The following is a 23,771-nucleotide window of genomic DNA, read 5'->3' on the forward strand; positions in this document are numbered from 1 at the left end:
TAGTGCAGGTTTGTATTTAATTAATAATAGTGTGACTGTTAGTGTTAAATGTGTGCTCGCCTCTTTTAATTTACATGTGTGGGACAGTCAAAATCCTGTCTTGACTGCTATTTTTGCAGATCTTTGTACTGGTCACCTCTTTGCAGGTTGTTTGGGGTGAGTTGGTTGGTTGGTTGGTTTTATTTTCTAATCATACAGAATTTCCAGCTCCTGAAAAGTTGGGCTGCTCTGGCTCCGTTAATAAAGTGCACAAAGAGAAGGGAAGCTGAACTCACATACTCGGATAAACAGAATGTGTATTCTGGGAAAGAATACCATGACCTGAGTTTCCAGTTATAGCAGTCCTGGCTGCAACTTGTCATATGTTAAGGTGTGTTTAAGTTGTGGTGCTGTTTTTGATAGCGGAATATTGTGTTGCGTATACTAAAAACTGCAAGTAGGATTGTGAACCATGTTTTATCAAAACATCTCTGAATATTCTAACAAAAATTTCTGTTCTTGCATGTATTTTAAGTATGTATTGTGGTTATATCAGAAAATACAGGATTTATGGGACTAAAATAATGATCAGATGGTTACTGGAATATTCTTACGACGTTGCTTTCAGTATATTATTAGCTAACAATTTGGATTTTTTGTTCGTGTGGTTCATATAGGTGGAGTTTCCAGAGTAACATGTATTTTGGATTAGTTTAGGGTTGGGTTTTTTTTTTTTTCTTTCTTCAAAGCTATTCTAAAATTGTTGGCAGAAAGTTGCACTGGTTAATGTGTTGCTTCTTGGATCATGTTCAGCTATTATCCGAGGTGCTCTGGTTCAGCACAGTTGCAGTTGACTGGTAGCTGTATCAGTTCAGACCAGAGAAGACATAGCAGCTGAAGAAGTCTTTGAAACGAGTGGTTCAGGACTAATATATAGTATAGTAGTTTAGCAGTCCTGAAATAGTATTATACCTGTCTTGGCATCCCTGCTTTGTGCTTTCCCAACTATTCTTTGCATTTCTTTCTCTATCTTTGGAGTCTCAAGAAAAGTTGTAGCATTGCACTACACTACATTTGAATCGCAAGTGGTGTTAATGCGCTAGAAAATTGTGATTAATGTCCCCCAGTTAACTAGTCCCACGTAGTGCGTAGAAGTACAGAAACACAAGCATGCAGGCTCAGCTCACTTCGAGTGTGCCAGTGGGATTGTTAGCAAAGAACTCCAGCTGGCAGGATCCAGGGAGCAGCATGTACCAGGTGATTTGTGGTACTGGAGGCAGGTCTCTGCAGCAGGTTGCCCTGAGTCAGCACATGGGGTAATACTGCATGCTGAATACAAGGCAAATAGAAAAGCAAGTAGAGAAGGAGAAGAGAAAATGAACGAATCGATGGAGATGTTTGAATAAGATCTTAAGAGGTAAATGAATGTTGGAGCTGACTACTTTTAGGTGGTTTTTTTTAATAAAAACATATGGTTACATTTATTTGTAATATTAGTTTATGTGGCCAAGATACCTTCCTATTGGTTAACACAAAGGTGCATTCTTGCAGACTGAATTGGTAGAAAATCATCTTGGTAAGAGCCTGTGGATATCATATAACCAGGACAGATAAACTGTATAAGTGTGGTGATTGTGATGTAATCTTATTCATAACTCTTAATAATTTCCTTTAAAGGAGAAACAGAATTAGTTGAGGAAACCTGAGTTGTTATAAGATTATTTCCTTGTGATCATAATCTCCAATTATTTCTGAAGTATTCTGGGTAAAAAACAAGTAGAATAGTGGTAGTAAATTCTGAAACTCACAAACACTGAACTTTTAGCCACAATACCCTAATAGTAAACAGTAACAGTGATGGTAAAGGTAAGAATGTGGGTACACTCAAAAGCTGAATGAACACTATCTTCCTTTTTTTTTTTTTTTTTTTTTTTTGATGTGGACTTCTTCATGTTTACTTGTATTTTAAATAAGTAAAAATGCTGTTTTGAAACTGTGAGTTTTAATACTTTGATAAAACAAGTGATATTTTTTTTATTATGCATTTATTTTATAATGTCAATATAAAAACCAAGACAGAAGGAAACTGATCAGGACATGTGTCAATAATTTGGGCAGTTTGGGTTTTGGGATGTTTTTTTGTTACATCAAAAGTGCCTGCTTTTAGTGTCTTAAGGCTTTCCTTCCTCTTCCAGAAAATGCTGGGACAGAAGAGATGAGTACTCCCTTTACTAAGGCCTAAAACTGCCTGTTGAAAAACAGTCCTGACCAGGCAATATACGAATGGCCCAAGGAAGCCAGCAAATTGATATTCAGGTTTTACATGACCTGCGACAGAAGTTTCCTGAGGTACCTGAAGGTGTTGTATCCAGATGCATGTTACAGGTCAGTGTTCTGTTAATGACTCCACAAGTAAGCAGTGTTGCTTATTTTAAACATTATGTATGGGTGTCTCCTTTGAAAGAAGATTTTTTTTTTTCTTTCTATTTTCCTTTTTTGAGTGAGAAAAATCTCACAGCCAATTTCTTGTGTTAAATTGGCCCATCTTTTTCCATGTCTAATCAAGTGTGGCCCAAGGTAAACCATCCTGTAAATCAGAGTGAGCATGGAGACTACCTACTCACCAATCAGTATGCTCATGCCTTTTACCCGTCTCATGAGCCACTAATTGTGGCAAAAGGAGGAATGCAAAGCCAACATGAGTCCAGCAGGGACAATTTAAGGTGGTTGTTTTGTTTTGGGGTTTTTTTGGTTGGTTGGTTTGTTGTTTCTTTTTTTTTTTTTATCACTTTGAGGGTCAAGGCAGATCCAGAAGCATCTTTGCTACCTGTTCTCCATCAGGCTTCAAGGTAATTAGTGGGCCCTTGCCTTGCATGCAGGTTGCTCCCCCTGCTTTCTACTCGCAGCTCCCTTGGTCTGCAGAGCCAGTGCTTGTAGCCTTAAGGTATCTTGTGCAGCAGGGAGCCTGGGAGCGTGATACAGACACACCAAATTCTCAAAGTCAGCCTGAATCAGGCAGGACTAGGTGGTTGTAGCCTAGCATCCACTGTGTTAGACCTGTATGGATGTGATGCACTGATGTGCTTCCCACGGCTTTGGCTGCCAGATGGGCTTTGTTCATTTTGTTGTAGCTTTGGAGTCCATGCTGCTAATCTATGGATTTCTGTTGGGCTTGGAAGTAACAAAGCATTTTTGACTGGCACTGCAGTTAGTGCAATGGCTATGGACTGCCATATCATCAACTTCTACCTCCAGCAATCTGTTTTCTTTATTGCCACCATCAGAATACTTATGCCCACATTTTGCATCGGCTTCTGCTCTATAACATCATGTTAGTTACTTCTGCAGATAAATTAATATGCCCATCCAAAATCTGGTACCTTGAATACCTGGGGTTAACAAATGCTGATAGACTTACTTAACTGTGTTGCTTAAACATGTTTGCTTTGCGTTTTCCAGTGATCACAAAGCATCCATACTGGTTGGATTTTTTTTCATTATCTAAGGTGTTCAGTCTTTGAGTGCTCTGGATAATGAGAGGATTGTCTGAATATTCATACGGATCATCAGTATACACAACTTGATTAGAAAAAACATGTTCCCAGAAGATGTTCCCCGAGTTCCCAGAAACTAGCAGTCTCTGGACTATGGCTAGGACATCTCTGGTTATGATGCAACATTCTTTATATCATAATTGCTTGTCCTGGGTTTTATATGCACTTTTATTTATAAAATACATATGTGTATACTTATGTATGTATATGTAGTCATACATACATGCATCCAAACACAATGTTTTTTACTTGGGAGTTAGAAGTGTGACTGCCAATTTAATGTTCATATTTTCAAGACTTTCTCATGACTTTCCATTTGTACTAGAGTAAAAAGCTGTGAAAAGTGCAGTTCTTTGAGAGAATTGCTTTTTACTTGCAAGAGAGCAAAATTCAGGGCTCATTAGGTTCTAAGCTTTCCCACACCCTTTCTAACTCTTTAGCTGGAAAGAGAACCAGACTATAAATCGCCAGTATTTGTTTTCGGGATTGTACACTGCCATTTTATTAGTTCTCTGTAGGATTAATCTAATTCTCATACTGCAAGTATAGTTTTGTCCTTCAAACAGGAGAACTGCTTATTGAGCAAGGTCAGTGGACTTGACACAGTGAATACATCAGAAATTTAAAACCTAGTGCTCAGCTCTTGAGAGATTCAGCAGTCTGCATGACATTGAATACAGTTGGATGATTTATATTTTCATATATATATATAAAGAGGCTTTATCTGTGAAGAAAAGATACTGTGCAACCCATACTTTGACAGAGATTGGAGAAGGGTTTAGATGTTGAGGAATTGTTTTAGGTCTGCTTTTGTAAGAGGATCTTTCAAAAATGCCATAGTGTAATTAATGTTCCATATGTGCAGTATTATTACACTAACTCATTACAGTGGAAAGCTACCCTTTTTTTTGTTGTTGTTAACTGAGAGCTTCTAAGACCCACCAGTAAAATCCTGTCATGTTGGTGGTTCTCTGAAATTTCTTGAGCTCCAATTTCTCTGAATCAGTGGCTTCTATGAACTACCATAGCTTCTAGCTATGCTGCTCCTCTGAGATAGGGGGGATTTTTTTTTAGGCTTGGGTTTTGGGGGTTTTTTTTGGTTGGTTGGTTGGTTTTGTTAAAAAAGAAGCCTAATGTGATCTCGTTAAACCAAGAAATTTCGTACTTTGACTTGTGGTGAAGATTGGAAAGTAGAATTTGACTATTTTTGCATGTGTCTGCAGTACTGCTGGAACAGTGTCGGAATATTCTAGTTCTTGTAGTTGAGCGTACTGGAAGGAATTTCTGAAAAATGCATTAACTTGGTTTAGGTCAAAGATAAGTACTTAAGGACAATATCAGGTATAAGAAATGCTGTGTTTACCTTGATGTGTCAGGTGAAGCATCTTGTCTGGGTGAAATTATTTTTAAACTGAGAATATGTCCTAGGAGAGAACCTGAAAGAGTTTAAGCAGTTACGCAGTTTGGGATTGGATTGGCAAGAGGCTTTTTTAACAAGAAAAGTTTCTTCAGATCACCATGAGCTGTGCAGGAAAACTACACAGATACTTAAAACTACACAGATCCTTCAGTCCTCTTCCTTCTATTTTTGGTTTTGTTTGCGGGTTTTTTTGTTTGCTTGTTTTGGGTTTTGTTCCTTTTTTTTTTTTTTTTTTTTAATTTGCTAGACACTTTCAGCTTATAATGAAAAACTTGAGAATAGGTGTACACAAATGTCTTAAGGTGATTAGCCCACTGCTGAAATAGCTGAACAGTATCTAGTATACTGAAAACAGAGGACCACCAAAAAATCTAATAGGATGAAAACTGTATTAATCTAGGGAATGAAGTTTTATTGCTTTCTTGGGCTGACAGCACTGAATGTTCTTGAAAAGTTTTGCATCCTTCCATTCTTCCCAACTAGTCTTCTGCATTCAGCTCTCACTTCTCCTCATTTAAGGGAGTCACTACAATGTCCCTAGTCTGTGGATGTTGTCCCCTTTTGTTCTTTTTTGTGTCTGGAGCATTCTGTAAATACCTGCTCCTCAAGTCTGCATACTCTCCTTGCTTCCTCATTTCTTTCCAACATTCTTATTCATTCTTTTTTTTTTTCTTTCTCTTTCAGGGTGCCAACATTTTAAACTCAATTGGGACATGGGCAGAGCTAACATGAGGGGTATTGTTTTGCTGGAATATGCTCAGTTCTGCCATCAACCGATTCTCTGATCTATAAAGAGCTAGAAGCGGTTGAAACTCTGCCTCTGCCAGCCAGAAGATGCCAGGGGTTCCATGTGCCCCCGTTTCCCCTTTGTGTGTTCCAGTTTGCTCATTGATGTCACTGAAATTTTGGAATTGATTTGATGCAGTCTTAAAAAAAAAAAATTGTCCAAAGAAATGCATTCAAGCTGAATGTAAGGGCCTTGCAAGCATGGCCTCTTCCTTTTTGGTTTGGTATTTTTGGCCTTTCTGTTAGTAATTCACTTAAGTTCATCCAAAATCTGCCTTTAAGTTTTTTCTAGCTTATTTTTCTGTGGCACCCTATCTTTTTGCCTTTTCTGGCTCCCTTTTCTCCCTCTCAACAAATATAAGACTTTTTTTTCTTACCTTTTCTTTTACCCACTGTTGTGTCCATGTGTGATTCCATTCTTCATGACTAATTTCGTTTGATTACTTTGTCCTCTGGTTCTTATTCCAAACTAGAACTGATAGGCATAACCATAATCTTGACCTATTTTCATATCTCTTGAGGTTTTTCTGCAGCAATCTTAATATACAGCTGGTTAGTTAGATAGCCTCTCTGGAATCCTGTTACTTTAAAAGTTTTGTGGCTGGGTTTTTTTGTGGGTTTTGGTTTTTTCTTTTGTTCATTCGGGGTTTTTTTATGAATTCAGAACTGCATCTGGCCTGTATGAACACATGGTTTTGATTTTTGTGGGCGGAATTTAGCCCCGTCCCTCATCCACTTCTGTTATGCCAGTCCCTTTTTTTCTTTTTTAATATGTAAGTTAGAGACAGCCTTGCTATATCTGCACAACACACTTATGACCTCTCATCCTGGCTGAAGGATGAGAACTACTGTCCGCTACTTTAACAAAAGTAACTTGATACAAAGCATTTGGCATAGATCAGTTCATCTCGCTTGTGTTATTCCTTAACTGACTGATAATGTTGCTACTTGGCATATGCATTCTTCTTAGTACCTGTTTCTGTGTGCTGGATGAATCTGACATCTATTTAGTTTTAATGTCTGGGCCTCAACAGGTGCTTTTCTGGCTAAAAGTATTAACCTTTATTTCTTGGTGGTAGGGAAAAGTTCTGTCAGAAAAGTGATATGGACACAGTATTAAGAAATTACCCCACTGATACGTGTTCGCTCTTCTAAAAATCGTTATGTAGGAAACGAAGTTGGGAAAATCTGAGTACAGTATTACTACACCTGGAAAAAGAGGAATGAGCAATTTTCTTCTGAAATGTTTTTAAAAAGCAAATTAGCTGGGTTGGTTTTGTCCTAAGTCATCCTATTACAGGTTTTAAGTGGCATTGTACAAATGTAAGTATTTAGGAGCTTTGCAAGCAGTGGTGTAAAATGAAAATACAAATGTCCCCTGGCTTTTACATTGCTCACTACATCTTGCAAAAGGGTAATCCTGCTGCATTTGTATACACTGAGTTTTTACATTTCTTCTGAAGTCATGTACAATGCCTTGGGCTGGCATTTTGCTTCTTTGGGTAAGATTCACTTTCCATTTTCAACAGCCGGTAATGCATAACTGCTATTGAAATGTTTGGGAAAAGACTTAAACATTTATTTTGGTTTTTGTTTTTAAGTTATTGACCAGTAATATACAGGTGCTGTGAATCCATTTTCTGCCATTTCACCCCTCAAACCAGAGACTTGGTCGTTGCTGAAGATTGTTCTGAAACTGAGAAGGAATAGCAAAAGTACTCACCCAAGGTGTATCATACTGTATGGTGTTAGCTTGTCAAGGTCCAAGATCTCCCTGCAATTGCTTCAGCAGCAGTGCAGACCTCCCCTGTTGGTACCAGTGACTGAGTTGCTGTTCTCAAAATAGTAAGGTTCACATGCAAGCCCTTTGTGCGTGTTTAGCAGCTATGCTAGCCAGCCACCTAAAACTTTCTGGTTTATGTTAGTTGTTGATTTTTCAATGATGATTGGATGCATATGTATCCAATTGTGATGGTATTGTATCAGTAATGTCAAACTTTCATCTGTCTTTTATAGAATAACAATAATTTGGATGCCTGTTGCGCAGTTCTCTCTCAGGAGAGCACAAAGTATCTCTACGGTGAAGGAGACCTAGGTTTTTCTGATGATTCTGGGATTCCTGGACTACGAAATCACATGACATCTCTTAATTTGGATTTGCAGTCACAGAATGTGTATCACCATGGAAGAGAAGGAAGTAGAATGAATGGAAGTAGGACTTTAGCTCACAGCGTTAGTGATGGACACCTTCAAACCAACCAGTCCAACAATGAACTATTCCAGCAGGAACCACAGACAGCACCTGCGCAAGTTCCACAAGGATTTAATGTCTTTGGGATGGCTAATACAGTTAGTACTTCTAATCCAGGACAGCATCTTGGATTTCACCTAGGCAGCAAAGGAGTATCTAACTTGTCTCAACAAACACCCAGATTCAACCCCATTATGGTAACTTTAGCCCCAAATATTCAGCCTGGTCGCAATACCCCTACGTCTTTGCACATACATGGTGTACCTCCTCCTGTACTTAACAGTCCACAGGGAAATTCTATCTATATTAGGCCTTACATCACAGCTCCTAGTGGTACTGCTCGACAGACACAGCAGCAGCCAGGCTGGGCATCTCAGTTTAATCCCATGCACCCTCAGCAAGTCTACCAGCCTTCACAGCCAAGTCCGTGGACTACTCTTCCTACATCCAGTACTACGCCACATACCTCATCGCAACACTCAACACAGTCAAATCAGCAAGGCCACCAGACTTCTCATGTCTATATGCCTATCAGTTCTCCTACTACTCCACAAGCACCTATGATTCACTCATCTGGTAGCTCACAATCCTCTGCTCATAGCCAATACAACATTCAGAATATATCCACAGGACCTCGCAAAAACCAAATTGAAATCAAACTTGAACCACCACAAAGAAACAGTTCTTCTAAGTTGCGTTCAACTGGCCCTCGCACCTCCACTACTCCCTCTTCCCTCAACAGCCAGACGTTAAGTAGAAGTCAACCCACTGTTTACATATCGGCCAGTCCTCCAAATACTGATGAAGTGATCACACGCAGTCAGCCCAAGGTCTACATTTCAGCAAATGCCGCAACAGGAGATGATCAAGTTGTGCGGAACCAGCCCACTCTTTTCATATCAACAAATCCTGGAGTATCTGCTGCTTCTAGGAATATGTCTGGTCAAGTAAGCATGGGTCCTGCATTTATTCATCACCATCCACCCAAGAGTCGAGCAGTGGGCAACAGCACCACTGCAACCTCTCCTCGAGTGGTGGTTACGCAGCCTAACACAAAATATACTTTTAAAATTACAGTTTCTCCAAATAAGCCCCCTGCAGTTTCCCCAGGGGTTGTGTCCCCAACCTTTGAACCTACAAACCTTCTAAACCTTCCTGATCACTATGTTGAACCAGAGGGTATCCAGCATCTTGCTGACCCTGTTTTAGCACATGTGGATAGGATCAGTGATGCACGGAAATTGAGTATGGGATCTGATGATGCTGCCTACACGCAAGGTAATATTCTTAATATAAATAGTAGAGATTTCAACCAGGTAGTCAATTCAGTATGTAGATTATGGAACAGGAAACCATTGATTACCTTTGTGAATGTTAATATAGTATCTTCAACTAGCAAAATAAAAAAGCTTTATAGGCATAGATGTCTTTTTATAGTAAAGACATGTAACAATACTTGGAGATAATTCATCTGTTTGTCTTAAGTAGATATGTTATCTGTATAATGAAGTAGAGTTGCAGTGTTTTATTTTTTACGAGGTTCTGAAAGAATCGTCTAAACTTGTTCAATTTATCCTAACGATTTAAAGTTACCAGTCTACTGGCAGATTTTTGAATCGCTTGAGATACTGTTTCCATTGGAAAATGTTCCCATTTTTTTCCTTTTTCCGAGTGTTACTTAAGAAGCAAGAAAAGTAGACTTCAGAAGAAATTAGTGGGATGAAGTGTTGGCTTCCGTGTTTCCTAATGTGTGCCTGACAATAAAATGCTTAAAGCCTTGATACTTACTTCTGTTATGTTCTAAAATGTGAGAAGGAACACCATGCCAGAGAAAGCTATTTTAAAGAATCAGTGGTGATGGGGAGGGTAAAACTTAGAATGCATGATACAGCAGCTCAGCCTGTTAATATTTTTCTTCTGTTTTCATGGGTTTTGCATGCTTTTATTACCAACTTGATGGTTTATTAACCCTCCTGTATAAAGATGCTTTTGTATAAAGATGTTGAATGAGCCTTAGGATATTTAAGCAGTATTCATGGTAGATTGTCAAAATAATTTCTCTTTAACCTTACTGGTTTTCTTTGGGTATGGCAAACAATTCAGCATTAAAAAACTGGCTTGTTCCATGACCACTGTAAACATTCTTCAGATTAGTTTAGCCATTTTGTTTTGTAGAAGTATAGTGATCAGGACACTAGAAGCCTGGAGTGTATCTTGAGTACTATAGCAATGAAGTAAATCAAAAACTGATTATAGTTTGTGTGCTACTTTTGGATGTTACGTTTTTTCAATCATTGAAGAGTTAAAGAACACCAGAAAATGATTTGTCTGTAGAAAAGCAAAACAAACTGCCCTCCAGAAGCAGTATTCCTTTTTCTTACTCAGACAGGAGGCTTAACTGGCTGTTTAGTCTTAGAAGACTTTTAGGGACCCAAAAATTAAGCAGTTGAAATCTTTTCCTTAGCCTCTATCTAAACACTCTTCTAGATCTTCATGCATTCTGCATTTTAGATATTTGTTGGGGAAGGGTGTCCCTTTCTCTTGTTCTGTCGTTCTGATGGGACTGACTTCTACCAGGTCTGTTTCATCTCTTGTACACTCACTGTGCGTGCAGTCATATGTTGAATAGTGAAGCTAAACAATTATTTTCATGGTGCTCATTCTGTGTATAACTTTCCACCTCTAATGGGCAGACATCCTATTAAGAAAATACACAACTGTGTAATAAAATCCTTAGGTTGATGTTTTCATACTAGGGAGCTTCAGTCCCTCAGTTCAATCCTACTTGGCTTTTGACTGTCTTTTTCATATTTTCTTTGTCTCGGGGAGGGGATGGCATGCATAGTTCATCATTGGTGCCACCTATATGTATGTATTTAGATGTACATGTACTTAACACTTCTTGCCGCTGTTTTTAATTTAAAAATGTTAATTGGTAAACTAGTTTAGTAACTACATATTTTGCACAGTTCTTGCTTTGGTTTCCTGGAGCTTTTTAAAATTTTCAGAAAGAAAAAAAGCCACAGAAAACAAATTTCTTAAAGTTCTAACCAGTCCTTGTAGATGTCTTAAAAAATAATAAATACTTGAATGAGGTACAGCTGTGCCCCATCCTCCAATTACTTCATGTGATCTAAGAATAAAATGCAGAATTATATTTGTCTCTGTATCAGGCCCCACTCTTAAGTAATGGTCTCTTTAAAAAATTAAAGAGTATTGGAAAGGGAGAACAAAACCATAATCAGTTTGAACTTTTGAAATCGCATATTAAATGACTGAGTTTATGTAGCTTTAAATACAGGTTTTGAAAATGTGCACAAACTTGAGTGTTTCCTGAATCTACTGCCACAAAACAATTGCAATGCCAGAATTCCCCTTCCCTCCAGGTTTGGTAAACTAAGAAATTTCAGACATCGATAGGCCTGTACAATAGGGTGAAATCATTGTGTTCCTAGAGTAGATATTTTTTTCCCTTAGAAACACAATAACAAAAGACATGCTTAAGTAGTAATTGTTTAAAATTCAGATTCACAGAGGCTTCAAGAAAACAGTTATGTATACATTTTCAAACTTGCAAGTATATTTAGTACCTGATTGAGTAGGTATCTAGGAAGAAGTGAACTTTTGTCCTCCAGACTTTCATGCTCCCTGCAATTACAATGATTTACAGCCTTTTTGTGGAAAATGTGCACTTTAAACCTCAAAGGAACCAGTGGCATCTGCCAGAGCACTGAATCGTGCAGTTCTTGCCAAGCTGCTGAATGTGAACAGGCAGAAGCTGAAAAAATTGAATGTGCATAATACCCTGTTTGCACATAATTAAAAAGCTGAACATAAAATATGTTCTGGTTGCAGTACAGTAATGACAAGTTGAGAAGGCAATTTTGTACTTCTTTTCTAGGGCGATTACAGGAAATACCTTCTTTTTAAGGATGTCCAAATAAACAGGTGCAAGCCTGAGACTTTCCGGCTCGTATTCCAGGTTAGCCTGTGTAGAGTAACCTTGGTGTGCCTATGCACAAAGACCATTATCAAAAAGACCATTAAATATGTCCTTATGGTCAGTCTAAACTAGATCTAGTAGCTGAATTGTATTAGATTCACAGATCAGTGCAGTTTCTTCTCAATGTTTTTGGTTGCTCTTATCAACACTAGAGGGAGCTGAATACTTAAATTGCTGTTTTCTATTAATACCACAGTGGGATATGAGGAGATTTTGTCTTCTGCACCCCCTTTTTTCCTACAGCTGCCAAAATGGTATTTAGGCAAAATTACTAAATTGTATGTGAAAGCCACCACTTAAACCAATGTCTTGCCAGTCCCTTATCCAAGTTATTTTTAACAAAAGTGTTGCGTAGCAATATCAAGGGATTCTTCTTTAATCATAATAGTAATTTTGTGATGAGTGTGTTTAAAATCTTTTGGTATTTAAAATTATAAAATGGTAGTAACATGGCTACTAGGAAAATAAATTGGATCATGCCTGGAAAGTGATGTGAAAATGGAGAGCATGTAGTAGTGCTGTTGGGCATCCATCAGTACCTTCCACTCACTACACAGTTCCATAATGACAGCTTAATTAATAAATCACAGAAATGGGGAGTTGTGGGGGTTTTCCCCTTTACAAGAATAGGTTTAAAAAAAACCATGGAGAGTGGGGAGTGTCTTGCTCATTAGTCTACTCTTGAGTCCATGCCATGTGTCCTAGAGATACTCTGGTATCAGCCTTCCTCACTTACGACCTCCAGCGTACTCGTTGCTTACCAGCATCCGTAGTTGGATGAGTCTGAAGAGCTCTGAGTCTGGTCAGTAGAGCACAGCTGTGCTGCTGCAGGTCACATACCAATGACCTGGCCTTTGAACAGTTGCCTCAGCAGTAATACCAAGGCAGTGGAAGTAGAAGAGACTATCTAAAAGTAGAAATGAAGTACAGAAAAAAAGAGCTTGTACTCTCCTTATAAGACTAGAGGTAAAGTAGTCTTTGATTTCCTTTCTTTATAGTTGCAACTACATTTGTAACTTCTGGAGTTCAAAAATGGGAAGAAGTTCCTCCAGTTGTTTGAATTCCTAAAAAGCTTTTCAAGAGGAGAGGTTGTCTTTTTAGACTGCTGACCTTATGATTCCAAGTCTTCAACAAAAATCTTTCTCTTGGGATTTCAGTTGCTAAATTTTTATATTACGTATGAGCACAGCTGCAACTTTAACTATAGTGTGACTGTGTGGCTACCACGAAGGTTTATGCAGATAAAATTGAACAAAACTAAGCAGATTAAGCAGCTTTGTTGTTTGTCAAAAGTATCTTTTGGACACATGTGACTCAAAAGCCTGGGCTGAATCTCTGTAAGGCCTTGCAGTTCTGTAACACTGTACAAAAAGTTTGGCATGGTTCCTCCTTTTGAAGAACCTCTGGAAGACAAAAATATGATGTGTGAATGAATGAATAGGCAGGAAATGCAACAGAGGGCAGTTCTGCTTGCCAAAGATATGGGAACTTGCATCTTTCTGATGTGCTTTTTTTTTTTTTGCTTTTTTTTGCCTTTTTTTTTTCCCCTCTGCTACTACTGAGGAAACTTAACCAACCAAACTGGAGTGCTTCTCATATTTTGGTACCTGAAAGAAATCATGGTGAACATTACGTTCCAGCTAGAGTCTGCTTAAATACTTCATGAGACAAATTCAGTCTCTTTAAAATACTTTGTTATTGCTGCTACTTTATAATTTCCACAGTGCTATAAAAGTATCCATGGTCTATGAAGCTGATTTCAGTTTATATGAATTAATAATTTAATGGATGAATTAATAGCTGTGCATAAGTTGAAATGATTGTTGCATTTATTTAATGAAATACTTTTTCATTTTTATAGGTGATTATTGCTTTGAGCAGTGTTATCTGCTCACTTGATGATATTTAATAGTATACCTACCTTTAATGAAATTAACCCCTTAGTTTGTATAAAATCGATATCTCCTGATACTTATGTTCTTTATACCTTTAAAAAGCCTGTGGTTTAAGTGATAACTTCACCATTTCTAAATTAGGTCTCCTCATGCCATTTTCTTTATAAATAGTAGGCAGTGTTAGAAATTAGAAGCTGAACTAATGGTTCTGCACCATAGTTCAGGGATAAAATGGCATACAGTCCAGCCTCTGATGACTGTAACTGATGTTTGCCAGTGGTATTGCCTGTAATACTTTCTGTTTTAGTTTCATATAGTGTCTCCTGCTGTGACAAGAACAATTTGTTATATTCAAATCCAAATAGCAATAAAAATCAAAACCTTAAATGCTTATCTAGCATATGTAGTGTTCTTTGTATTGTGCCAGTCTCTCTGAAATTCTCTTCATGCTACCTGTTTTACAATGCTTGGGTGAATATAATGCAGGGAAACATTTGTTGCTGTTTTCTGGTAGTCATCCTTGTAGATTGCTTTGGTTCTTGGAAGAGACTTTTACGGATTACAGCTAAATTTTGCATGGTCATCTGTTACGTTGTATGACTTTCTCATTGTATTTGCTTGTTGTCTGTAATTGATTTGTGCCGTTTTCAGAAATACAACACTTTGTGTCTTATGGCAGAAATTTTATCGTGAGGAGAATGGAAAAGCAATCTCTAACAATTTTTTGTCTGTATTTTCCCAAAAGAATAGTAACTTTCATCTTTAGCTGATGTTGCCATGTGAAGAATAATAAGGTAGATAAAGTGGGACTTTATGTATTACAGCTTTACTGGTACACCAGAAGGCCAGGATGGAGCGACTTCAGCGAGAACTTGAGATTCAAAAGAAAAAGTTGGATAAACTAAAATCTGAGGTCAATGAAATGGAGAATAATCTAACACGAAGGCGCCTGAAAAGATCGAATTCTGTATCCCAGATTCCATCAGTAAGTTGAAACGCCTGTAGGCTATAAACCTAAACCACAAGTGTGGTCTGTCACATTAAATTAAAGGAACAGTTGCTCATATATTGACAATATACTAGTGACAAGTAATACAGCTAGAATTAAACCAGTAAACAGTGTAGTTTAGAGACTAAATATGCATTATTGAACCACAGCCTTTCAGTTCACTAGTTGCTTTTTGAAGTGTTGCTTTTAAAGACAGTCACAAAAGGTTTGACCTGGTAGTCCTTCCTAATGTTTCAGATTACAAATTAATACTCGTACTGCTTTCCACGCAAAGTACTTTTTGGTGTTCTTGCATATACCAATCTCAAGGAAACTGATTAATGCACCAGTTTTCAGTGTCAGGTGAGCCATTGAGCTGGTGGACCGTTGGCTCTGTCCTGGCCACAATCTGGAGTCATTCAGTCAGCTCTGAAATCTGATGAGAGAAGAATTCAGTGGGTCTGAAAGCTTTGTGCAAGATTATGCTTGGATTAAAAGAAAGGTCATTATAAAGGAAGATTCTTTTATCTTCGCTTCTGAAATAACTGGATGCTGTCTGCTTATGTGTGAATGATGACTGATAATGAAATGGAAAAATTTAACAGGCAGATTTATTTTTTTCAGCTGGAAGAAATGCAACAGTTACGAAGTTGTAACAGACAGCTGCAGATAGACATAGATTGCCTAACCAAAGAGATTGATCTTTTTCAAGCAAGAGGTACAGTATGTCTTAGTACATCAACAACTGTAAATACTTTGTTTTTCTTTCATTCACTGTCTGCATGTAGAAAAGTATTATTAATACACACTATATATACACACTGTATATATACACAGTATTGGCAAAATCATCACATTAGTTTCAGTGAAACCATGGAAGTAATTGTCTAAGCCTGGGTTTGTTTGAGTTTGTATTTTTTGTTGTTGGCTTTGTGATTTTCCTAATCCCAGAGTCATTCCTGTCTCCTACTTAGCTCAGAAGAAACTTGTGATGCTGTTTATTTCATAAACCCTGGGGTGGGAAATCTGGTTATTTGAGTATCAAAGAAGAGGGAGAAGCTGTTTTCCAAACGATACAGCTATACCTGTGTGTTCATCTCTCTCTCTTCTTTCACTTTTTGTGTATTGTATTCAGCCTCTCAAGTTAGCAAATACAAAGTACAGTTGTAACTTCCAGTGTGCTCTTCTCCTATTCTTGTCTGCAGGGACACAGTCTATTGGTCATGTGAGTGAAATTATGAGACAGCTGAGCCAATTCAGGAGCTGTCAGCAAGAGGTCCCCGTCTCTGCCTGTTTCCCTCTCTTGCCGCTTATTGTGACTCTGGCTCTGTGTTAGCTTTTTAGACCCATTGCAGAGCTGGTTCTGCTCCCTAGCCAAGCAGAAAATAAGAGCTGCTGCAGCTGATGTGAGGGAGAGACAAGGGAAGGGAGAACTGAGAAAGGGAAGGGACTAATGCTTTCCACTTTCATTAGAGCAAGCTGTTAGATTGCTATGAAGTTCTCCTTCAGACAGTGTACCTGCAGATACAGAGAAAGCAGACAGGCGTACTGAATGTAAAAACTTGACCTTAAATAAAATATTCAAATTGCACGTGATTTTTGTCTGCCTCTTACAGTAAATTGGAATTAGGAGTTCCTCTAGGTATTAAATCTAAGCATATATAATATGCTGTGTAGTAGATAGCACATCTCTTTCAGTAAGTCACAATTTAGAAAATGTCTCTGGTAAAATTTACTAATAAAATGCTGTTAAATATTTGAATGGCAGAAAAATATATTTAAGGAGTTTGTGCTACTGGATTCTATTTCTGACTTCTCTATTGAATATTTTGGGCAGTAAGTTTCTTTGAGTGTATTTTTGACATTGCTAATATCTCACTCGGGTCTGTATTGACACCCTGATTTAAAAGGTAATAAGTGAGTAATAGTACTATTTCAGAATTGGTGCCAAAAAAAACCTGATATACTCTCCTACCCAAGCTTATTTTTAAGACTGCTGTACTTTTTTATTTTTAGGACCACATTTTAATCCCAGTGCTATTCATAATTTTTACGATAATATTGGATTTCTTGGTCCAGTTCCACCAAAACCCAAAGGTACTGTACTGGTAAAATTTGGATTTAATACTAATATCTGGTTTGCATCTAATACCAAGTTGCAGTTTATGAATCTAGTTTAAATGTTGATTATGAAATAGATTACTTTAAAAGCATATGAACCTTGCATTTTACCTGTATTGGCAGTAAATATGCTTCTGTTTGCTGCGTTCCTCTCTATTCATGTATTCAGGAAAGAAATATATTAAATGGGGTACGTTTAAAGGTGGATAATCTGTTGGGGGGTATTTTAGGTAAATGAAAGCATACAGTTTATTTTTTCTTTTAAATGAGAGCATGAGATACATTGCTTAGGGATGAGTGAAACTCACTTAGATAAATTCATAATTTTCTTTGGGGAAAAGTAGGTTTATTTACACGTTCAAATAACCCAGTTTGGTTACCCTGACTTCCTGGGTACTGTACAATTTTTATTAACAATTTACATAAAAGCCTTCTCTGAGTATTGTTAAATATAGTTTTACATAGTTGACAATGAAAAGAATGCTGCCCAATAGAGCAGTCAGTATTGTTGAAATTATCAGTCTGTCTTGAACACTGTTTTGCACTTTATTTTCTTGCCCTAGTGGGATGTCAAATAAAATACAGTAATTACCTTGTGTGTTACCTAAAGCAGAAAATGAAATTAACTTGTTTACAACAGCATCATGCCATGACCTGTAAACAGACCGCCGAATGAAACACATAATCCACTCGTTTCTGTCTAGTCTTTCTGTCCAGGAAGTTCTCCACATAATATATATGTGTGATTGGTCTTTGTAGTGTGCAGGTAGCCATTGTTACAGAATCGCATTTTATGTATTTCTAGACGTTCTGTATTTCAGTATGGTCTAGATAAATTGTACTTTTTTTGTCCTCCAGACTGCTTACAGCTATTCCAAACTGGTGCTGCTCTTCATGCTTTATAAGGTTGCTTTTGCCTTCCATTATCTAAGCTGTTAATGAAAATACTGAGTAAAGTTACATCCACACGTAGTACTTTTAGACAAACTTTACAGCTGAACCATGAAGAATTTATCATAAGTTTTGTCAATTACAAAGTTCCCTTTGCGTTAAATAAAACCTAACCTATCAAAGAAGAAAATTAATTTTCTGTGGCTAGCTAATATTTGCATTGACTAATCTTCTGAGAACTCACAAATTTAGGTGTTTAACTATTTGGTACAACCTACCTTGAAAATGCAAAGTTAACCCTGACTGGTTTATTAACCTCTGAAGTAACTCTCATTCCTTCTTTCTTAAAAAGCATTGCTTTTGTATCTTAGTCTTTTGTTAATTTTAACTGAATTTTCAGTTCAGGTTTCAGTTTAGCTACGATACAAGCTGCAACTTAAACCAGACTTAACCACTGTTGACAAAAGAATGAAAAATTATTCTTTTTGCAGTTGTGATCCAATACCATTGTACTTCCTGAAACTGTTGCTGTCATTCTGCAGCAGTTGCAGTTGGCTACTTGCTAATGAGATGTCCTCCAGTTGAAATAATTAGCTAAAAGACTGTTGCAGTTACCTAAACTGAGAACCCTTAACTTGAGAAGTCTATCTTCTTTATTTCCATCTTCTATGTTTTCTCTTTTCACCTTCTGTCTTTTCAGATCATGCAAAAAGATGCACTTGTATGCTTGGGGGGGATTACTGTATAGCGTAACAGACCTAGGCACCGATTTTCACTTTAGTGTATCTGCCTGCTTATTTGTTTTGGGGTAGAGCTGTGTATATTCATTCTAGGTTCTAAATGTTAAATGTGTCAAAAGGTTACAGACCACTTCTTGACTTAATGAATTTTAGACTGCTCCATAGACCTCGGACTATTAAATCTTATTCATGTTTCCTGTGCTGATTAATTTCTCCATTTTATCTCCTTTACACGCAACAGCTTTGAACTGAGACCAAAAGGGAAGAAAGCAGAGGGAAGGGATATGAAACTTGCTTTTTATAGTTTCACCTTGTGCCTTTTGGCTGACTTACAATCAAGCTGTAGTCAAAGGGGTGGTAAAAAGCTGTCTCTGTCACTTGCAATAACTGTGCTGTTCTCAGAGGAACTAGTTCTCAGTTACTGAAAAGAAAAAAAAAAATCATCTCAAAATTCTTTCCATGCTGTTATTGGTTAGTAACTGCTTATCTTATCTCTTTCATGTCACAGATCAGAGGTCCATTGTGAAAACACCAAAGACTGTTCCAGACACGGATGAAGATGAGGGAGCTCAGTGGAGTTGTACTGCCTGTACTTTTTTAAATCATCCAGCCTTAAATCGCTGTGAACAGTGTGAAATGCCCAGGCATTTCTGAGCCAACAGGCTCATTACTTTCTGTAAAACCATAGCAAACGTTACAAGGAACTATCCAGTCATTGGGGGTGGGAGGGTGGGGTGGTGCAAAAAAAAAAAAAAGCATTTATGCGTAGGATTTTGTAAAATTGAAGGTGTGACGAGATGGTATTTTGCTAATGTTAAATGTCAGCCCACAGAGCTAGTAATACCTCAGTGTTGTGTCACAGGCAGTTGAAATCGATCGGCTGAAAAGTAATCTGCTGGAAGACTCAGTTGCCAGCTGCCTAAACCATGTACAGTATTACCAGTATCCCAGTAACACACTCCATGTTCAGTGCTTGGGTGTTGCCCATTCTCTTCTCTGCCCCGATGTCACTACTGAATTTTGACAGGGGAAAGGAATAGAGTGCTAGTGTTTCTGTTTTCAGAGCTTTCAGTGGAGCACTACATGCACAGAGGAGATCTAAAAAGAACAAGGTTTAACTGTGTAAACTGTTTGCTGCCATTATAGTGCCTTCGATAAAGGGAAGAACTTCACAAATCAGTGGTACTTTCTGCCTTCCCTGAAAACATCTCTGTGAAGCCAAGTACAATCACATCTAAAGATGAAAAGGAAAAACTGCATGCGTTGTCTGTACAATACACACAGTGAAATACCCCAAAGCTTTTTCCTACTGTACATAGCTCTAGAGCCTGCTTTAAGTGATTTCTTTTCTTCACCTTTATTATTTTCTTGTACTTCTGTATGTATAGTGTAATAGTCTTTTTGTTAACTTTCTTTTTTTTTTTTCCTTTTAAGTGATTAAGCACGATCATGTCCCCTTTTTTTAAGCTTTTATCTGAGAGAAGCAATGCCTTAAAATAAGAGCATTAATAAGAAACTATGCACAAAACAGCTTTCCTCTGCTCATTCTGTACATTGCTCTTGTAAATGCTGATGATCTGTGAAGACCTGCAGATGCAGCGTGGTAAAAATGCAGGAAAAGTTGGAAGAGTTATGCATATAGTTCACTCTGTACACTGAGTTTTACGGTGGGTGACACAAGGTAGCATTTTGTCTGGTGTGAGGAGACTTTGTACTAAGAAACTTTCAACCCACCAACAGATCGGCATCCGATTTAAGCTTGCTTCATCTGCTGGGTATCTTGCAGACTCTTGAAGAGAAATTCGTTGGGGAAGTACATACAGTGCCAAAATCAACAGCAGCAGCATCGTACAGCTTTGTTCAAGGACTTTAAATGCTTTCCTGTTTCAGCAGCCGGTTTCTAAACCTGACTTTGTGATGAAGTCTCATATTTATAGAAAACAAGGATAGCAATATTTAGGACAACTGAAATAAAGGCTGGAAAAGAGAAATCAAACAGACTTGAACACTGAAGCAACCTCAAGCATCTCTTTATTTTGATGATCTATTTTTTTAAAGAAAATATTCACATGATCGGGGATGTATGTAACTGAAATCAAGAAAATGGAATTCCAGTTCAGTATGCATGAAAGATGGCACGCAAAGAATGATGTAGCAGCACTTAGCGTGAGGCTGGAGGGAGTGCTAATAATGTAGCAAGAGACAAAGTAGACTGTCACCCACTGTAAACATTTGCCAGTGGACACTTTTGTCAGGAGTTTTACAAGTGATCTATGTGAATGCACAGAGGCCTTTGTTTTGAAGGCTTTGCTTTTTTTTTATGTGGGAAGAAAATGCCAATCCCGGGTAATTAGGCAGTAGACCCAAAGCACTTGCATTCAATGCATTTTGTTTATAAAATGAGGCCTTGTTTTTCAGCTTCATCTGCAGTTCTATGTGAAGATTGACAAATCAGTTTTTACCTGTTTATTAATAAAACCTAATTTGGATATCTTGAGTTGATGGTTTTGTGATTTAGCTGGGTAAACTGCCTTTGTAACAGATAAGTTATTTATAAAAATTAAAAAAAAAAAAAGAATTATATTCTAATGTTTGGGTTTGTGATTTGTTTGCTTTTCCCATGCTGTGGAGCAACACAATACTCAATGGAACAGTAAGATTAGCAGTCTTGAAAGTAGGTTTTTTCTTATTTTCTTATGACCAGAGATTTTATTTAAGCCTTTGTTTTTGTTGAATCTTGTCTTTCCTCCCATGCATTATTCTGTTTGGTTCTAATTCAGTGACTGTTGTAAGGAATGTGTTCCATAAAGCTGTACTGATAAAAACCATTCACTTATTTATGAAGTAGCAAGCTAGATGTGGGCCCTTTTTACTTCATGCTTTAAGGGTTTATGATTTTTTAAAATATTTTTCAAATGCAAAATGGGCAACCACTTTGTCTAAGGTATTAGATGGTATAGAATGTACTTTGTGTACTGTTAATATAAGTACAGTTTAAGGATTAATATGGTTAAACTGTATTTTGGTGCTGTGTATATTACACTGTTGTTAAGATGTGGAGTGTTCCTGCGCTTGTCCTCCCCACTTGGTCCTGGTGCAGACAGACATCTGGTATGTGGAGTTGGGCTTTCCTGAGACACAGTCATGCCACGTAAAAGTCCTTCAGGAGACATACATAAACAGATTAAATACATATCCAGCAAGAAACATTCCTTAACACAGGTGAATCAACCGGAGTGCCTTAATCTGCTGTGTGAAGAATATTGTTTGGAGCGTGGAGGGCAGCTGTCTTTAAAAAGCAAACCAAAAACTCCAGTCAGCTGCTGGGTGGAAAAAACATGTTTGGGGAAATAGGTAAAACGGAATTCTATTCATCCTATCAAATATGTAATTGATCTTTTCCTTGCATTTATTTGAGTGTTTATTTTCTGAAAGAGGGGAAAAAAAAAACAACTTGCATCCTAGCTCCAGCTACTTATGCAGAGCCCTTGACACAGCACTCAAATAAGCAATACTTTTTTGTAAACTTAGGTATATTTTAAAGTAGTCATCAGCATATAGTCAGTGATAAAATGCAAATTCCAGTTTTGTTTCTTAATGAAATAGAAGAAATAGTTTTCACTGGAAGTATGACTAAAGAATTATCTGCTTTGGACTTACGTAAAATATTGTCAAACAGCACAATAACACACTTAGAAAGCATTCTTGTGTCTGAGAATGTCTGTTTATAGCCATCATGCTTTGCCAAGAAAGGTTGGATGAGGTGATCCCTGAGGTCCCTTCCAACCTCTTTATCTGTGATTCTGTGATTAGTATGTGAATTTATTAGGCAGTGTTTTCAATAACTGATCCTGGAACACTGGGACAAGAGAAGTGACATCTCCAGTATTGTACTTTCCACAGACTTTTACCTTCACCTTCAGTGACTTTTTACCTTCACTTTACCTTTTCGCATTCTTCCTGTATTTCAAGTCACATACGTCATTAGCTCTTCCTTCAAGCTGATGTTGGTATATTGGCATATCACTGTTATGTTTTTAAAAGGTAGGGTTCTAAGGTTTAAATTTTGAAGGATGATATAGATTTCATAGCTGAATTTTATTATTTTTCCTCATAGAAGATAAATATAAAAATTGAAACATTTGCAATAAGGTTAAACTTTTTATTATGAACATCAAAAGTTTACCTTGGATGCTGATTTATGACTTTTCTGTATAGTCTTTGGATCTCTATAATGGGGAGAGATACTATTTCACTATAGCAGGAAGGGAGAACAACACTCCTGGGCTTTTAGAGAAGCTCCCATTTATTTTTTATGAATGTGTGAAACACTATCAAATGATCAAGCTTCAGATTTGGGGTAACTTTAGAAAAGAAGGCAGTGAAACTGAGCCAGAGCGCTGGTAAGTGGGCTTCTGTGTCATGTCAGCTCAGCTGTGTAGAGCTGACTCCAATGCATATTGATGGCTTCCTAGATAAACTGGAAAAACATTTGTCTTCTGCAGCCACTGATCAGTAGAGGTATTCTGTTGCCCAGGAGTAGGGTTATGTGTGGCGCTCCTGAAATTCAAATTAAATGTGAGATTTGATGTCTTTGGTCTCAAGCTAATGATAGATCGATTTTAAAACTGCATAGTCAGTATTTGTGCCTGTGTGTATTTGTTTTACTTATGCAAAGTTAATCAGTTTTATGATCTTGAAATGTCTGCCTTCGGTGTATTTTGTAGGTGCCAAAGAAGAAAAGTACCCTTATCAGTACTTTCTTCCATCAGATTCCCCTACCTTGAATGGCTATGACATGAGTCTGGATACATATTAAAAGAAGAATTGATTAAAGATGTTGAAGAAGCATTTAAAAAAAAAAAGTCACCAAGTATTGAAATCTATTGAGTATTTACCCTTTTACTTGTATTAAAAAAAAAATCATTATCCTAAATTTGAACAGAAAAATACAAATCAGCTTTAAACTTTTTGATTCCTTACTCTGCACTCCTCATACAGGGTAGAATGTTTACAGTGCATTCCTTTTTCAAGCCTGACTGCTTGAATAACAATTTTATTGCTAACTTTGAGGAATAGTCTTTAATTTTGTATAGCCCAAAATGGCTTGTGAGGCTCATACTTTGTGTAAGCTACTTAAAAA

The 23,771-nt window shown here is 37.4% G+C and overlaps 1 protein-coding gene across 5 annotated transcripts in view; it reads left to right on the forward strand.

Moving 5' to 3' along the window:
- TAB2 (TGF-beta activated kinase 1 (MAP3K7) binding protein 2) overlaps positions 1-21,125 on the forward strand; it is a 66,084-nt gene extending 44,959 nt beyond the window's left edge. For 2 of the 5 annotated variants that reach the window (XM_065680537.1, XM_065680538.1), the window contains exons 2-7: positions 2,175-2,364; positions 7,756-9,268; positions 14,713-14,873; positions 15,501-15,594; positions 16,893-16,973; positions 19,137-21,125. In XM_065680537.1, coding sequence (XP_065536609.1) covers positions 2,263-2,364; positions 7,756-9,268; positions 14,713-14,873; positions 15,501-15,594; positions 16,893-16,973; positions 19,137-19,282 — 2,097 coding nt within the window. In that variant the 5' untranslated portion in view covers positions 2,175-2,262 and the 3' untranslated portion in view covers positions 19,283-21,125. Of the gene's footprint in view, positions 1-1,182; positions 1,397-2,174; positions 2,365-5,637; positions 5,689-5,718; positions 7,585-7,755; positions 9,269-14,712; positions 14,874-15,500; positions 15,595-16,892; positions 16,974-19,136 lie in introns of those variants that run through there. The other 3 variants (XM_065680541.1, XM_065680543.1, XM_065680542.1) reach the window with 3 other exon arrangements.
- Positions 21,126-23,771: the final 2,646 nt, after the last annotated feature.

This window comes from Lathamus discolor, chromosome 5 (genome assembly GCF_037157495.1).
Source record: "Lathamus discolor isolate bLatDis1 chromosome 5, bLatDis1.hap1, whole genome shotgun sequence".
Classification (NCBI taxonomy): domain Eukaryota; kingdom Metazoa; phylum Chordata; class Aves; order Psittaciformes; family Psittacidae; genus Lathamus; species Lathamus discolor.